The sequence below is a fragment of the Crotalus tigris genome, unplaced genomic scaffold (assembly GCF_016545835.1).
Source record: "Crotalus tigris isolate CLP2741 ecotype Arizona unplaced genomic scaffold, ASM1654583v1 scf7180000019175.1090142, whole genome shotgun sequence".
Lineage (NCBI taxonomy): Eukaryota > Metazoa > Chordata > Lepidosauria > Squamata > Viperidae > Crotalus > Crotalus tigris.
Genome location: NW_024097416.1, coordinates 52472 through 71633, shown reverse-complemented (window position 1 = coordinate 71633; position 19162 = coordinate 52472). Strand labels below are relative to the sequence as shown.

General features: G+C 38.6%; 1 protein-coding gene across 1 annotated transcript in view; it reads left to right on the top strand.

Moving 5' to 3' along the window:
• Window positions 1-19162, top strand: part of GUCY1B1 (guanylate cyclase 1 soluble subunit beta 1) — a 95024-nt gene that overhangs the window by 26897 nt on the left and 48965 nt on the right. Inside the window, exon 3 of the mRNA XM_039360888.1 lies at window positions 18720-18820. Within this exon, the coding sequence (XP_039216822.1) occupies window positions 18720-18820 (101 nt within the window). The remainder of the gene's footprint in view (window positions 1-18719; window positions 18821-19162) is intronic.

Genomic DNA, 19162 nt, shown 5'->3' with positions numbered 1-19162 from the left:
CCCTGCATCTGGCCTCTTGTTTTTAAGATGGAATGTGCAGACATTCGTTTTGATGGATTAGGTTTTAGTCCATTCTCATATATTCTTAAGAGCTAGAGTAAGCTTGTCTTCTACCTCCTTGAAGTTTGTTCCCTGAGAAGTAAGTGCCAAATCATCACATAGATAAAAGACAATGTATCACATTGTCAATAAATTTTACAATAAAGGCAATAAATTTTAATAAATGAAAGTGTATTTCACTAGATAAAAATGTGTAGTTTTTATATTTTTATATATGTATTCAGAGGCAATTGGAAATGGAAGGAAGTTAGAATATTGGATTTTTTTGCTTACTTTGTGTATTTCTAAATGTATTGTAGCATTTCTTCACATTATGAAAAAATGTGAATTGTAAAAGTAGCCTTCACAAGGTAAAAGTTTAGAGCCTTTTTGTCAGACTGGCCAAGCCTGCTCCCTAGGAAAGAATGACCCTTGACTCCATGGGTGTTAAAGAAAAGTACTTTTATTAGAGATGCTGAATGTGAGCTAGGCAAGCTATGAAGAAAAACCACACAAAAATCATATTGAAAGCAATCCCCAATGTTTCGGTGCCTCAGGCACCACTGTAAATTTCCCAGGGCCGGTGTCCTTGAAAGCAGGAAAATGGCTTGGTTTGGCACCTCTGGTTCCTGTTAATGTCCATGCTCCCCAAATTCCCACAGCATTCTTTCACACCATGAGTACTCTTCCCCTCTCAAATGCCACCTGTCCCTTGCTTGCTAGTGAGCATCAAAGAAAGCAAAGATAGGCAACTGACATTTGGCTCCCCCTTTCAAAGGCGTTAACCCTGGAACACAAAGAAAAGAAAATTTAAATAAGCAATTAAATGGGATGAGGCATTTGGGGTTTGTCGAGGTATTTTTTGTGGAAAGAATTCAAAAGTTTGGCTGCCTGAACATGACATCCATCAACCCACTCAGATTGGGATGCAGAGAAATGTTTCCATGCTATTAGATACTGTACTTTCCCCTTGTGTTTTTGAGAATCTAGGATTTCTTTTACTTCAAAGTGTTGCTCTCCCTCTATAAAAATGGGAACAAATGGAAAATGAGGAGGGCGAAGGGGAGAGGGGACTTCTGGTTTTAGTAAGCTACAGTGGAAGACATTTTTCAGGTTTTTTGGCAGTTCTAATTGCACTGTGACTGGATTTATAATTTTGTTAATAGAGAATAGACCTATGTATTTAGGACCCGATTTTTTGGATTGCTGGGCAGACTGTATATATTTAGTTGAAAGGTATACTCTGTCACCCACTTTAAACTCTTTTGGCTTGGTGTGTTTTTTATTGGCTTGCTGCTTGTATACTTTCTGCACCTCTACTATGTAGTTTGCAGTTGTTGTATCTACTCCATTAATGAGGTAGCTTGGGGTTTCTCCAGAGGTAGCTTGGGGATTGCCACAAAGTCCTAACCTGAGGCTACCTTAAAGGGAGTAAATCCAGTGCTACTATTTTCTAATGGGCCTTAGAAAATCTGAGCAACAACAAAGCTAGTGGAGGTGACAGTTTTCCAGCTGAGCTATTCAAAATCTTAAAAGATGATGCAGTAAAAGTGCTACATTCAATTTGCCAGCAAATTTGAAAAACTCAACAGTGGCCACAGGAATGGAAAAGGTCAGTTTACATTCCAATTCCAAAGAAAGGCAATGCCAAAGAATGTTCAAACTATCGCACCATTGCACTCATTTCACATGCTAGTAAAGTTATGCTTAAAATCCTACAAGCTAGACTCCAGCAGTATGTGGATCGAGAACTACCAGAAGTACAGGCAGGATTTCGAAGAGGCAGAGGAACTAGAGATCAAATTGCCAAACATACACTGGATCATGGAGAAAGCTAGGGAGTTCCAGAAAAACATCTACTTCTGCTTCATTGACTATGCAAAAGCCTTTGATTGTGTGGATCACAACAAATTGTGGCAAGTCCTTAAAGAGATGGGAGTACCAGACCATCTCATTTGTCTCTTGAGAAACCTATATGTGGGTCAAGAAGCAACAGTGAGAACCGAACACGGAACCACTGATTGGTTCAAAATTGGAAAAGGAGTCCGGCAAGGCTGTATACTGTCGCCCTGCCTATTTAACTTATATGCAGAGCACATCATGAGAAAGGCAGGGCTAGATGAATCAAAAGTTGGAATTAAGATTGCCGGGAGAAATATCAACAACCTAAGATATGCAGATGATACCACTCTGATGGCAGAAAGTGAAGAGGAACTAAAGAGCCTCTTGATGCGGGTGAAGAAGGAGAGTGCAAAAGTTGGCTTGAAACTCAACATTAAGAAAACCAAAATCATGGCATCCGGCCCTCTCAATTCCTGGCAAATAGATGGGGAAGAAATGGAGGTAGTGACAGATTTTATTTTTCTGGGCTCCAAGATCACCTCAGATGGGGACTGCAGCCAAGAAATTAAAAGACGCTTGCTCCTGGGGAGGAAAGCTATGGCAAATCTAGGCAGCATTCTAAAAAGCAGAGACATCACCCTGCCAACAAAAGTGCGTATAGTCCAGGCCATGGTTTTCCCAGTTGCAATGTATGGCTGTGAAAGTTGGACCATAAGAAAGGCTGAGCGCCAAAGAATTGAGGCCTTTGAACTATGGTGCTGGAGAAGACTCCTGCGAGTCCCTTGGACTGCAAGGCGTTCAAACCGGTCAGTCCTAGAAGAGATCAACCCCGACTGCTCTTTAGAAGGCCAGATCCTGAAGTTGAAACTCAAGTACTTTGGCCACCTAATGAGAAGGAAGGATTCACTGGAGAAGAGCCTAATACTGGGAAAGATTGAGGGCAATAAAAGAAGGGGACGACAGAGAATGAGATGGCTGGATGGAGTCACTGAAGCAGTAGGTGTGAATTTAAATGGACTCCAGAAGATGGTAGAGGACAGGAAGACCTGGAGGAACGTTGTCCATGGGGTCGCAATGAGTCGGACACGACTTCGCAATTAACAACAACATGTACTGAGATACTGTATAATATGCCACCTCTGCAATTGGCAAGAGATCAGTCCAGTTGTCTTGTTGATAATTAATGTAGCATCCGAGGCATTGTTCCAGCACTGAGTTGGCTCTCTCGCACCCCCATTTGTTTGGAGGTAATAGGAGGAGCTTAAGCCCTGAGCGGTGCCCATCAATTTCAAAAATTAGCTCCCACACTGCAAAATGAATTTTACCCCCGCTCTGAGATGATGCAGTCAAGAATGCCATGCAGCTGGTAGATATGTTATACAAATAGTTTAGCTAAGGTGCAGGCTGATGGGATTTTGGGGCATGAAATGAAATGGGCTTGTTTTGAAAAATAAGTCTGTGACCACCTAAATTACACGTTCCCTGAATTCTCCAATAATTCTACTATAAAGTTCATAGAACATTATTTCTAAGGTGCATGGGGGTTTGCCATTGGTTGTAGTAATCCCATGGGTTTCTGTTTTAGCCAAAGCACATACTGGGCAGCTGGCCACATAGCTCTCAGTGTCTTTTTTGAGGGATGGCCACCAAAATTGCCACTTGACCAAATGCAATGTTTTTACAAAGCCAAAATGTCCTGCCGCTTTTGAGTTATGGCAAATCTGCAAAATAGTAGCACGCAGAGGGGCAGGAATATATAGCTTTGCCCCGATCAAGGCCAGTCCATCCTTCAGAGTGCATTCCTGAATAGTTAATATTATTAATTATTAACTATTCATCATTTTTAAGGCAGTTCTCCATTTGTGTAGTATTTTGCAGGGGATGCCTGGCCTCTTGTTATTACTACTGCTACTAATTGGTTTGACAGAATGACTGGTTGGATGATTTCTGACCTGGCACTATTGTGCTGTGGTAGCCGAGATAGGGCATCTGCTAAAAAAAGTATTCCCCCTGGGATGTAGCATTGTTAGTTAAAGTGGTTAAAGTATTGCGCCCATCAGACTTGCTTAGGGGACAATTTCCGTGGGGTTTTTTAAGGCTTCCAAGTCCTTATGATCTGTCCATACCTGTACTTCACATGGGTGTTTAGACCCCTCTAGGAAATGTCACCAGGTGAGCAGTGCCCATTGAACTGCATAAGCCTCCTTTTCCCACACTGCCTACCTCTGTTCTGTGTCAGTTCGTTTTTTGGAGGTATAGGCACAGGGTTGAAGGATCCCCTGGGAGTTTTCCTGTAGCAGCACTCCCCCCACGGCCACATCACTAGCTTGAATAACAAAGGGGACATCTGGGTTTGGGTGCCTTAGTACGGGCTCTACTGTGAACAGTCACTTGAGTTTTTTGAAGGCTACCTGACATTCCATAGACTATTTAAGAGTTAGCTAGATTTGGGCTTTCCTTCCTCTTTTATCTTTAATAGATTTGTTATAAGTAGGTGATTTGTGCAAAAGAGGGAATAAATTGCCGGTAAAAGTTTGCAAACCCTAGTAAGTTTTGAAGTTGCTTCCTTGTGCACGGAGGGGCATTCTAGCACTGCCTTAGTGTTCTCTGGGTCCATTTCCACTCCCTTGTGTGAGATCCAATACCCTAGGTCTTGGTGGAACTCGCACTTTGAGAGTTTAGTGTACAGTTCGGCTGCTCATAATTTTTTTTAGTAGTGCTTGCACAAGCTTCACATGCTTATATAACAATAAGCATTGTTTCAAAAGAAGCTTTTATTGAGAGTTAGTGATAGCAGTAGAGCAAAGCAAGGTCTGAAGATTTTATGCATGAAAGGTTATATCATAATGTGCAGTTAGGACTCCTCTCCCTGGTATTCAACAGTTCATTTGAATTCCACCCAATCCATAAGTGATAAGATGTTTTGAGAGCCTGGCAATATAGCACCCATCTTAAGATCTCCCTCAGTTTTGTTTCCCAATGGTCCCAGGCTCCCCTATCTGGAGATAAGGCAGATGTCTTTAAGCTACATTCCTTTCTCATGGAGGGAGGGCGACTCAAAGCAAATCAAAGCAAATACATCTCCCAGCAAGCAGCCCTCCTCCCACCAGAATGGCAGCTCCCAAAAATGATTAAACAATTAAACAAGGTAGTAATAAAATGTGAGCAGGTAAAATAGAGGGGTCTTACATATGGCTCCCTAATAGAATGACAAAAACCCCTGAAAAACAGAAAGAGGGAAGGGGAAAAGAGGAACACAATCACATCAATCAGGCTTATCAAGATAGTGTGCATGGAAACATTTAAGTAGTCTAGGGCAGGGCTTTTCAACCGATGGTACACGTACAGGTGCACCTGGCAGGTAGTGCACGACTGTCCTAGACAAGTGCAGCGAGGGAGGGGAATGAACTGAAGCAGCAGTAGTATCGCACAAGCCTGAGAGAGAGAGACAGCTGGAGCTGCAGGGCTTCAGGGCCCAGGATCGATGCGTGCAGTTACAGCTGATTGGTGTACACAGCTACAGCTGATCAGTGCTTCTGCAAGGCTATGGGGGTTGGGCAGAAGCCCAGGATCGGCACGTGCTTCTGTAGGGCTGCAGGGGCAAGACAGAAGCCCCAGAATTGGTGCGCGCTTCTGCAGGGCTGCAGGGGTGAGACAGACACCCCAGGATTGGTGCGCACTTCTGCAGGGCTATGGGGGTGACAGAAGCCCCAGGATCAGCGCACTCAGCTACGGTTGATTCGTGCTTCTGCAGGGCTTTGGAGGGTGGGCAGAAGCCCAGAATCATTGCGCACTTCTTCAGGGCTATGGGGGTGGGCAGAAGCCCAGGATTGGCACATGCTTCTGAACTGTGGGGGCGAGGCAGAAGCCCCAGGATCAGTGCACTCAGATACAGTTGATCAGTGCTTCTACAGGGCTATGGAGGGTGGGCAGAAGCCCAGAATCATTGCGCACTTCTGCAGGGCTATGGGGGATGGGCAGAAGCCCAGGATTGGCACATGCTTCTGAAGAACTATGGGGGTGAGGCAGAAGCCCCAGGATCAGCGCTTTTTTCAGCGCCATTGTAACTTTGAACAGTCACTAAGCGAACTGTTGTAAGTTGAGGACTACCTATAATTTATCACTTTTTCCCTTTTTCGGTGATCAAGTTTTTGACACCTTGCTAGGCGACTGGTAGTACTCGAATATTGCCATATCCTAAAAGTTGTACAATCTGTGAAAAGGTTGAAAAGCCCTGACCTAGGGGCCTTTATGTCTGTCTTATAAAACCATTTGTTCTGTGAGGCAGGAAGGTCTTCCAAGTCACAAGATACTGAATAGAGCCATGATGTTTACAAGAGTCTAAAATGTCCTTAATTTCAAAATGTTGTTCATCCTCCACCATGATGGGAGGTGGAGGAGGAATGGCTGCAAGCCGAAGCATAGATGTAATTTCAGGCATGGGTGGATTTGTCGTAGACTTTTGGAGTATTCTAGTTCAACTGTAACTGGATTGATTATGTGTTTAATAGGAAAAGAACTGATGTATTTCGGCCTTAATTTTTTAGAGGGTTGTAATGAATGCAAAAATCTAGTGGAAAGGTAAACTTTGTTTCCCATATGAAAAGGCTTTCATTCCATTTGTTTTTTATCTACCTGAGCTTTGTAGGCTGCCGTAGTGTCGTTAAGGGCTTCATGACAACAGGCCAAATGTTTTGTAACTGCTGAACAGAGTCTTTAAGGGAAGGAATGGCAGGTTTGTTAGCAGGTAGTTCCGGCATAGGGTTGAACATTTGTCCATTAGCTACTTGAAAGGGGGTAAAGCCAGTGCTGGAATGCACTGAATTGTTATAGGCCACTTCAGTGAGTGGTAGTAGGTCAGTCCAATTATCCTGCTGATAATTAATAAAACAATGAACATATTGTTCTAGAACAGAGTTTGTTCATTCTGTCCATCCATTCGTTTGAGGATGATGACCAGATGACAACCCCTGATCAGAACCTAAAATGTCTAAAAAAGGCTCTCTAGAACTTGGAAGTGAATTGGACACCCTTGTCTGAAATTATCCATTTTGGGGTTCCATGCAGCTGATAAATATGCTGCACAAATAATTTGGCAATGTTTTTGCAGTCAGGATCCTCTGACATGGGATAAAATGGGCCTGTTTTCAAAATAAATCCATAACAACCCAAATGACAGTGTTTCCTGCGCTTTCAGGCAGCTCCACAATAAAATCCATAGAGATCTGTCTCCAGGGTGCTGAAGGGTTTGCGATTGACTATAGGATCCCAGCGTTTTGCCTTGCCTCCTTTTGGCCACTATACATGTAGGGCAGCTGGCAACATAACTGTCAAGGTTCTGACTAATGAAACACTTCAAAGAACTTCCAGGCATTGTTTATCCTAAAAAGTCTTTATTCATGTAACAGAATGTCGGCATGCCATGAATGGGATGCCAAAATCTGAAATCTCCTCCCCTGAGCAGTTATTTTGCTAGCATAAATCCCTCCCTTATTTTGCTGTCATAAATCACATTTTCCAATCAGTTTGAAGGGCAAAGTTTCCTGTGCGCTGTAGTAATCACTCCTTAGTCATTGAAGGGTGCAAAGAAATGGCCACCCTACGCAGCCTTTTATTGTTTAAATAGAGGTTTGCAAATAGCAAAAGATACAGCATAGTAACAGCATTTCATTGGCTAAAATCCTTTACCAATCCTCAAGAGTAAAAAGCTAGAGGCCATAAACAGTTCACCGGCTAGCCTTATCAAACTGGCAAGGTCACACAGACCTGCGTACTGTCACGTCACCATGGTGATGTGAGGGGGGGAGAAGATAGATGCAGAACAAAGGCACAAGCGTTGGGGGGCGCAGTTTTCCGCACACGACTTTCGCCTGTCTCTCATCTCTACAGTGCGCGTGGGCTGCTTCTTAAAGTGAACCCACACACACACTTTCTCTTCCCCTCCCAGCATCATTTAAGTTAACTCAAAAAATACCACATAGCTCTGCATATTTTGTCAAGGCAATAACAACCAAAGTTAGCAGCGTTGACAATAACTTTCAATGTCCTTCTTTAATGAAGGCCACCAAAATTGTCTTTTTAGCAGGTGAAGGGTTTTTACAAATCCAAAATTCTTGTCATCTTGTCACAAAAAACAGAGTTATTGAAACACAAGACACCCAATAGAAAGAATGCCTCTGTGTGCACAATGAATCTTGAATATGGGCTTTAATGAGAAGAATTTAAAATGATAAACATGAGCTCAGAAAATATTTAAGTCCCATGGAATAAATATTTTGTATCGGACTTAATTGTTTGTGACAGCCTATTATCAAATTTGTCCTAGATAAAGTTGAATTGTATTGTAAGTTATTTCAATTGTCCTCTGGCATAAAGAAATCTGAGACTCTATCTATACAATCCAATCAAAGAACTCAGACGGAGGTTTCTATTAAAGAGACAGTTCTTTTATTTGATCAAATGAAGTGCTGGGTGGGTCATAATCTGAAATGCTGGCAGTGATTGCATTCAGAGGTACCACACCTTAGATCGCTTTATAAACTTTGTCAACCAATCAACATTAGACAATAGAGTTATTACCATATAAGAAAGACATCAATCATTCCTGTACACTCCCTTCTTCCCTCCTCAGTATATCTGGGTATGTGTTTTCTCATGCTTGCATAAAATTTGTCCCTGATGCAAACGCTGATTACATAAGTGAGATAGCAGCAGTTAGGCTAAACCATTTGTTTCTTTTTCTAGTTCCAGTTACAAAAACTATGCAGTATTAACATTTATAAAAGAGATGTGCTTTCTTTTTTCTCTCTAGGATGATCTCCATTCAATTTTGCCATTGTTCTCTTGGGAGCATTTCTACTGATGAGCTATTCCTTTTTATATTAAAAATTTATTGCAAGGGTTTTCACAATGAATTGTTAATGCAGTATCTAGACAGAGCATCAAGGTTATATGTCATGTTTTCTAACATGGCCATAAATCACAGTAAGGAAAAACAGCGCTATGTAATCAGGTTGCATACAGTTTTGTTAGCAGAAGACCAATGAAATGCTGCAATTTTTTTTTGCAAAATATGGACCAAAAGATTGAACTGTTAATATGATCACTGTCCTTCCTCTGCCTACCCAATTGCTTAGTTGTCATTTGGCCTGATTGCTTATAGTTACCACTATTAGATAAAAGGTTGATACAAAGAGTGAACAAATAGCAGAAATATTAAAAGTTCTACTTTGCAAAAAATTCCCTGATAGATTGGTTAGAAAGTCAAAGTTAATTGTTTCAATTTATATCATTTGTCCATCAAACAAAAATTTGGAAAAAGAAAGGAAAATTTAGAAAATACCCTTATATAATGTGGTAGATCAAAATATTAGACTATATAATAGGTCACATAATACACCAAAGTAAGTTGTTTTAATGTTCTCTGCAAACATTAGGATTTATTTGTTTATATACATCTTTCTCATTGAGTTTAATGCAGTTTAAATATGCTCAGTTATTTGGATTATTGAGCAGAATTACAGCACTGCCCTTTATCCAAAGGAGTAAATTATTTATGTGATAGAGAAGCCTGTTCACTATCCTCTGTAATCTGTTTACTGGTGGCATATGCCCACCCAACTTAATTTCAAAACATAAGCAGTGACTTTAACTTCCACTTCTTTCTGTGTTGCTCTTCCCTGATAATAAATACTCTTTTTGTCTTGTCCTTGAATGAACCAAATTGTGATAGAAATAGGTCAAACATAAAGGTCTATCAACTGCTCCCAAACTGAAGAAACACACCACCTACTCAATAATATACTTCCTGGGCTCAAATTCACATGTGAAGAGGAAACAAACAAAAGACTCCCATTCCTCAACATCGACATAAGGAGACTAGTAAACGAAGAACTGGAAACTGCATCTACCGCAAAGCCATGTACATGGACCAGATCCTCAGCTTTGCAAGCAACCACCCCATCGCATACAAAAGAAGCTTTGTCCAGACACTCTTCAGAAGGGCCAGGACACAATACAGCATCACAACACTAAGAGAAGTGGAAGAGAAATGGCTGCTTGACGTCTTTCTTTGTAACAGCTATCCAAAAATCTTCATATTCTGACACACAGGACCCAAACCTTAACATACCACAAAGCCAATCATTATGCAAAACCTAATCCTACCATACACAAAAGGGGTGTCAGAATTCTCCAACCTCTAGGAATAGCAATAGCCCACAAACACACAGCCATTCTTCGCCAGGAATTATCCAGAATCAGATACAGAAGGATGAATGAAACAATGTAATCTACAAAATCAACTGTAACAATTGCAACCAATTCTAAGTGGGACAAATGTCATGTCAATTAAAAAACAGGATCCATGAACAATGGCTGGCAGTCAAACGCCATGATCCCAAATCCTTAATTTCTGCCCACACCGATACCAAAAAGCACCAGTTTGATTGGAGTAACACAAAACTCATTTGCCACGCTACCATCCGCCACACTCATGAGTTCATCGAAGACTGGCACTCCATGAATAATTCCATCAACAGACACATTGACCTACAACCAGCCTACAAATTCCTCAGAATCCAAATCAACTGTACAGCTAACCAGAGACAACACCGACCCTCAACCATCCCACAAAAGCCCCCCCAACCAGCACTTCACCTCCCAATGACCCTCACCTGAGGTAATCTTCCCATCACAAGATCCATCACAAGACCCCCACTCAAACATGGCCCATCAGAAGACCCTCACTTGTCATACCTACACATGACCCATCATAACACCTACTGACCCTTATAAACAGAAGAACAATGACACTGCCATCCTCTAAACTCCACTGAAGATGTTACCTAGTCTGGTAATGAAACATTAGGAAACCAATCCACAAGCTTGGAGAACGAACCTTCACCCTCATAAATGACTATATTTATTGATCACAAAAAAAGAGAAAAAGAATTAGACTTATTTGCTTTAGTGTTTATACACACTCTCATCATCTACCAAGGGTGAGAGTAGATTGCAAAACTTTTGATTAACAGTACATTATCATCTCCTCTAAATCCTAAAATGTGCTAAATCTTACATATGGTTTGATAAGATAAACCACATTTATGTATAACATAAATACAGTACATTTTATGAATGTATTTAGCTTACAGTGTATATCTGTATCTGAAGTACAAAATCTATTTTTCGGTATCTTTTTCTACCATCTGATTATTATTAATTTATGTATTATTAAATTTTTATGCCACCCATCTTCCTGATAAGGTGACTCTAATAGATGTACAGATTTTTGTAGCCCAGAACTGGTAGCACCAACTTTTTCTTATTTTAGGGTTGACAGGAAAGGAACAGCTAAAACTATACAAAAGAAACACTATCATTGTTTATTTCTAATATCTAAATTAACTAGTTTTAACTAATCCAGGTGCCTCTGAGAGTCCATTTATGGTGTGCCCGGAAGTAAGGGTAGTTTCTTTTTCTAACTTCTCATTTTGCTAATGATATATGAAAACAATTTTGTGTATGACAAGAAGTGTTAAGCAATTATTAATTGTTATAAATTATTTTTGCTTGTGATAACTTGAAATGAATGTATTTCTTTAATATTTGATGGCACATATTGAGTCTTAGTGCATGACTCTATTTATGGTAAAGTTTATCAAGATACTTCAATAATAAAACCAACAAACAGGGTTTATATTATTACAAATAATCTGAATTAAGCTCCTTTGTATCCTCCACTACTGTCACTTTTCTCCCATTTATATCTTTACCATGTTTGTTTGATTGTTGTTTTTTGCAAATCAGTTTGGCTAGAACTGAAGTATCTTCTAAATTAGGAGTAAAATATGACATTAATTACATATCGCAATTATTCTGTATTTGTTTGACCCGGCAGCTATTTTCAAAGGAAATCTCATGTAGACATTTGAACTTGATACTATACTTCATGAATATTTTGAGAAAAAAGCCCAAGTGCAAATGGGAGTTTTCATAAATAGCTGCCCTAGGATAGTTTCAACCAATATATTAAGAAAATTTATAATATAATTATAAAAGTTAATATTTTAATTATAGATTATAGGGTTTGAAAAAGTATTCTAATATTTTACTAGGCTTATTACTAAAATTTTGACTTTCAAGTTTAGGATAGAAAGCATCTTTGCACTTGCAAATGATATCAGCAATGTTTTAAAACATAAGATCCCCAATGTCTGTATTCATATCTAATAGAGTTTGTTTAAGAATTAGTCTAAGTTTTAATTGACAGGTATGATAATGTAAACCTACTCTCTGCAACAAACATGCTTCTTGGGTTGATAGACATAATTTTCAGAATTTTTGAAGTCATGAATTCAAAAGAAACCATTTTGGCTTAATGAGCAGGAGGCCGCATGGCTGATTGCGCCACTGCCGCCGTTCACAGCAAAAGGCCATGTGGCTCATCGCACCGATTGCACTGCTGCCGCAGCTTACAGCAGTGCACGACGAGCCATGTGGCCCTCTGAGCAGCGGCAGCAGCACGATCAGCCACGCGACCTCCTGCATATTAAGCCAAAGTTCATGACTTCAAAAATTCTGAAATTATGTGTATCAACCTCAGAAGCATGTTTGTTGAAGAGAGTAGGTTTACATTATCATACCTGTCAATTGCACTACTGCTGCAGCTCACAGCAACTGTGCAATGAGCCATGCAGCCTCCTGCTAGTGGTGGCTGCAGTATAATTGGTACGATGAGCCATGTGGTTTCTTGTGAGCGGCAGCAGCAGCACGAGCGGCGCAATGAGCCATTTGGCCTCCTGTCGTGAGTAGCAGCAGCAGTATGATCATAGCAGTGCGATCAATGCAATGAGCCATGCAGTCCTTTGCTGCGAGTGGCAGCACCGGCATGATGCTCCACATGGCATGTGGCTATAAGCGGCCGCAGAAGAACTTGGGCAGCAGCACCACAGATGTCGGGGCCTGAGAGGCCTGGGTGCAGTGGTCCTAAGACCTGGTGCCTCTTTTGGAGGCAAAAAAAAAAATATAAGACCGAGTCTTATTTTCGGGAAAACATGGTATACAAGTCATGAAACCACTGTACAGACAACATGGTAAAACAGACTGACTTCATATTGGCAAAGGAGTGCAGCAAGGCTTCTCCTTATTTATTCATCCTATATAATGATTATATATTAAGAGAATCTGTAGTGGAAGAAGATGAGTGTGGTTTTAAAATTGGAGGAAGAAATGTAAAAAATCTTCACTAGATTGATGACACTACCTTTACAGCCAAAAAATGAAAAGGATCTGCAAGCTCTAGTGATAAAAATCAAGTGGTGCAGTGAAAATAATGTGACTAAATGTAAATATAAAGACCAAACTAATAAAAATTAGTTGAACAACCAACCTTAGAACTGACTATGAAGATAGTGAAGTGGTAAATAGCTTTTGCCTTTTAGGATCAACCAACAATAATGAAACAAACAGTCAAGAAATCGCCTGCACACTAGTACTTGGTAAAGCAGCCATGAAAATCTTTGAAAAATATTCAAATCCGTGAAGTGTCTGTATTTATAAACATCAGAATTATGCTAACTATACTATTCCCTGTGACATTCTATGGAAGCCAAAATTGGACTTTGAAGAAGCAGGATAACAAGAGTATTGACACTTTTGAACTTTGATTTTGGAGAAGATTCCTGAAAATATGGATAGCCAAAGAAACAAACCAGGGGGTCATTGACCAAATCAACTCAGAGTTCTCACTTAAGATACAAATGAACAGGCAAGTGATCCTAGTTCAGCAGCATTAGCTGCTGGGAAAGGTAGAAGGAAAGAGGAGAAGAAGAGGACAATGAGCATCAAGTTACAGTTACAATAGCAATAGGTGCATTATTGGAAGACCTGAAAGACCAGGTTAAGGACAGATTGTCATCTGTCTTTCTATGTTGTCACACTAAGAATTGACAACAATTTGATGGCATATAATCAAGGATATTTTATGGAACTAATGTGAGATCAGAATAATGTCTTATAGAATAAAAGATCATTTTCATTACCAAGAAAATGATTACATGATTGACTACATGTATGTTTTACCATTTACATATATGTAAAGTTCTAGAAAATTCACAGCAAACAGGTTTATGACAACCTCCCCTAATTGACAATGTTGGCTATTTGCAAAAAAATCTTTTTTGAAAGTTAAATATGCACACATTATAGTTCATAGAATGAAATTTAAAAATGGAGGTAGATAGGTAGGTAGATAAACAGACAGACAGAGCAAATATTAGAAGCATTTCACTTCAAATATTGAAGATTCAGCAGTGAAATAGCCCTTGGTACAAGGTGTTAAAAGTCCATAGATACCAAATGTAGAAAGTTAGGCATGTACAGTATATAATAGTTCTTTTGAAGGTGGCTTAATTCCCTAATTTCCAATGTATGGTTTCTCTACTGCTATACTCTTGAAAATCATCTATATCATGAAGTTTAGATTAAAAGAGAGATTGCACACTACTCCATCAGATACATTTCAAATTGCATTAAAATTAAGCTTACATTCAAATAAAAATTGTCCATATGAATATTTTTGAAAATGTATTTGGTGTCTGTAGATGTATTGGTCTCTCACCAAATCAGCAAAATTGGATTACAAATTCTCTTGGACTTGGAAGCAATGACCTCACTGGTCTGAATACTTCAGCCTTTATTTCTAGGTAAGAAAATAATATAGTAACATAGCTTGAGCAGAAATAAAAGATATTCAAGGATACCAAAGTACAATAAGAAAAGGAAAAAAAATCTTATGACCTTGTTCCAATCAGGAAACACAAAAGAGATGATGGTGGGCAGATGCCTTTAAATTCAGCAAGTATGCAATACCCTTCTGATTAAGTCTCAATAAAAGTCCCATCTTAGGGGAATTTCTGACTATATGAGCTCTAAACCATATTACTGCTTTTGTGTGTTATTTCATGGATTTTGCCAAGACCAAAGAGGGTGCTTATCTTCTCTTCTCCTAGGAATGCTTTGCATAGTACCAACTAACAATGACACAATCAGAAGATTAAGATGTATTTCTTTTCCAAGATTGAAGATGAGAAAGGCAATTCTATTTTATAGGCACCCCCCAGCCCAAAGGACAAGACAAAGCAAAGTATACAAAAATATAACTCTTTAGTGACAAAAATAAATGCTTGCTTGAGTCTGTGTTACATAATCATTACACAGGGATATGAAGTTTTATTATAATATATCAAAGAGATACATATAATTATCCAATTCCTCCTTGCTAATCTTCTTGTAAAATAACTAGGATTACAATACATTTTTTCTAATTCCAAATGAAAAAAGGAAACAATAGTAATCTTTAGTGTACTTTCTGCTCAGGAAGGAAATATGAAGTCCTTGGGTGATTAGCTTTATTTTAAACTCCAAATTTAAATGTGCATAATGATCCTTTTACAGTGTGTATATTGTAGATATATGCTTAAATTTAGCTGGGAGAATAGTTATAAAAGATTTTTAGCAACAACCAAAGCTAACTCAACTTATTTTGGTGGACATGTTAGATTTGTAATTTGGTACAAGGAATAATCTTTTCTTAGTCAATTTCTTGGATCATTTTAATGAATAGCAATTCATTAAATAATGAGACTGGTACATGAAAATTGTCCTTTGGTTGATTATTATAGAGATGTATGAAATCATTAATTATTTACATTTTTCAGCTGGGGCAGCATACAGTATTCAGAGGGCTAGATATAGTTTTACATGTTCGAATCTTTCCAAATACTTAGTTACTTCTATTATTGCTGTTTATTTATAATTAAGAGCAGCATATTGCAAGTTCAGTAGTATCCTTTTACCTTCATACTTCGGTACTTCTGATGATACAGACCAATCAGCCTGATATCAATATCTGGGAAAGTCCTGAAAAAGAATCAAGCAACAGAACTGTGAACACCTAGAAGCGAGCAAAGCTATAACCAGAAGCTACCACAGGTTTGTCAAAAACAGATCATGCCAAAGAAATCTAATTTTATTCTTTGACAAAGTCATTAAATTAGTGGACCAGTAAAATGTAATGGACATAGTATACTTGAATTTCAGTAAGAGATTTAACAAAGTAGAACACAACCTACCTGTTGGTAAGCTAAAAAAAAAATTGGGGTAGACAATATCACCATCAAAAGGATTTGTAACTGGCTGACAAATCACTCTCAAAGTGTGGTCCTCAATGGAACTACATCTACATGGAAGGAAGTATGCAGTGGGGTACCCCAAGATTCCATTTTAGGCCCAGTACTCTTCAACATCATCACAAACAACTTAGAGGGAATAGAAGGGGAATTCATCAAATTTGCAGACAACACTAAACTGGTAGGAATATCAACATTCCAGAAGATAGGCTCAAGATCCAGATGGATCTCAACAGACTTGAACACTGGGCCATATCTAACAAAATGAAATTCAATGGAGAGAAAAGTAAAGTTTTACACTTAGGCAAGAAAAACCAACTATATAGATACAGATTAGAACAAACGTGGCTCAATGCCAGCAACTATGAAAGGGATTGTGGAGTCCAAGTGGACAATCACTTAAATATGAGCCAATAGTGTGTGTCAGCAACCAAAAAAAAAAAAAAAAACCAATGCAATCCTTGGTTGCATTAACACAGGGATAGACTCAAGATCACGTGAAGTATTAGTACTGCTTTATAAAGCCTTAGAAAGATCCACACTTACAATACTGTATCCAGTTTTGCTTACCATATTATAAAAAAAGGTGTAGAGACTCTGGAAAAAGTGCAGAAAAGAATAACACAGATGATTTGGGAAATGAAGGCTAAAACATACAGAATAGTTGCTGGAATTGGGTATGTCTAGTTTAATGAAAAAAGGACTAGGACATGATACTGTATCAGTGTTTCAATATGTAAGGGATTGCCACAAAGAAGAGGAAGTCAAATCTATTCTCCAAAGCACCTGAAGGCAGGAAAAGAAGCAATGGATAGAAACAAATCAAAGAGAGAAGCAACTTAGAACTAAGGAAAATTTTCTGACAGTTATAACAATTAATCAGAGCATCACTCCCCCATCGCAGGGAGAGGGAACCGACTAGGTGGTTCCGCCCCAGGCGCCTAATGGACCCAGATCGGTTCCAGGAGGAGCTTGGGGAAATACCTGACTCCCTTGTCCACAACTCGTCCAGGTCCCTGGTTGCGGCCTGGAATGAGGCGGCGGCCGGGGCCCTGGATCGCCGCCTCATATAAATATGTAAATAAATAAATAAATAATCAGTGGAATGAATGCTCCAACATTGGAAGTTTTTAAGAAGAGTTTGGACAACCATTTGTCTCAAATGGTATAGGGTTTCTTGCCTGAGCAGAGGGTTGGACTAGAAGACCTCCAAAGTTCCTTCAGACTCTGTTACTCTATTCTATTATTTTATTTATTTATTTGTTTGTTTATAATATATAATACAAAAATACAAAAGAAAATAGTAGGGAAGTAGGGGAGGAAATGGGGAAGGGAAAACTGGAACAAAGCGAAAAAAGAAAGAAAAGGCATTAACTTCCGACTCCTTTTGGTGCAATAGAGTAAAATAATAACATCAAACCTCAACTTTTTACTTTTACATAATAATATAAACTAGCCATTTCTACAATAACAAACTTATTAATCGGTAAAACCCAAAATCAAAGTTTCATTTTTTCCACCTGAAGCACAAAGTCCAGAAACGTTTTCCAAGTAGAAGCCAAAGTAATTATATTTTTTCTTTGACCAAAGCAGTCAATTTAGCCATCTCTGCTAACTTCAACTTTTGTAACTATTCATCCATTGTAGGAATCAAAGTGTCCTTCCATTTTTGTGTGTAAAGTAATATTGCTGCCGTCAACATATATAACATCAAAGTACTAATTTTTTCTAAGTCTTTTTCCATTAAACCCAGAATAAAAGTTTCTGATTTTATATTCACTTTGAGAATCTTCTGTATTAAGATGTGAATTCAATTCCAATATTTCTTTGCTTTATCACATAGCTACCACAAATGATAAAAGGTCCCTTCTTTACATTTGCATTTCCAACATTCCTTTGAAATACCTTTATACTTTCTTGACAACTTATCTGGTGTTAAATACCAATGATACATCATCTTATAAAAGTTTACTTTTAAATTATAATTTAGTGTAAATTTTAGACCTTTCATTCACATATTCTCCCATTGTTCAAGCATTACATTCCATTCAAAGTTTTTTGTCCATTGAGTCATACAATGCTTTTCATATTCATTCTCCAAATTCAAATTCAATAACAATTTATAAGCCTTAGCAATAATATATCAATCACTACCACTACCATAACTCTTTTTATCTAATTTAAATCTTTCTTTCAATTGTAAATATGTAAACCAATGGCAGACATGTCCTTCTGATTCTAGTCCTACATTAACACAAAGTCAGCTGAGTAACCTTGAGCCAATAGGTCTCTCTCTGCCCTAGGAAGCTAGTTGTAATGACTTGTTCAGGCAATTGCTAGGAGTCAACATTGACTCAAAGGCATACAGTATTTTAAAAAAACTCACACAAAAATCCAGTAAGTTGTTATGTTATGCTGTGTTATGTTTTCTTATGTTATATTTGAGATTTTTCTAATATTGGAGTCAAAATATGACATTTATACTTTATTTCTTTTTTATTTCCATTAAGATTGTTACCTTGGGCCATATTACATCTTCACTCCTACACATTTTCAGTGTTCTCAGCAACTAGCAACTTTGATCTTCTTTTTTATAAATGTCCAAAATATATCATTTTTTAAAAAATATGTTGTACTTTGTTCTAGGAGAGAGGCACAACTGGATGAGGAAGGGCAGTTTCTGGTCAGAATTATTTATGATGATTCCAAAACATATGATTTGGTTGCTGCAGCAAGTAAAGTCCTCAGTGAGTAAACGTGGCTTTCTTTCAGCATTGCTTCTAAAGGATATGATGCAATTCAGCTAGTTAGGCCGTTGCCTTCTGTAACTTGTTTTATGATATACATGATAGTTTACACATAGTACAAAAAAAAGTTTTCTGGACTATTATTTTTCAATGACTTGACAATAGTATATGCAGTCATTCTTAGAATGTTTGAAATTAAGAGCAGATCTCAGGACTACTAAGGAACACTTTCTTTAGAACAGACATGTCAAACTTGCAATGTTATGTGACGTCATGCAATGTATCAGGGCTGTTTTGCCATTGCCGGCAATGGGGTGGGCACGGCTTCTGTGTGACGCATCC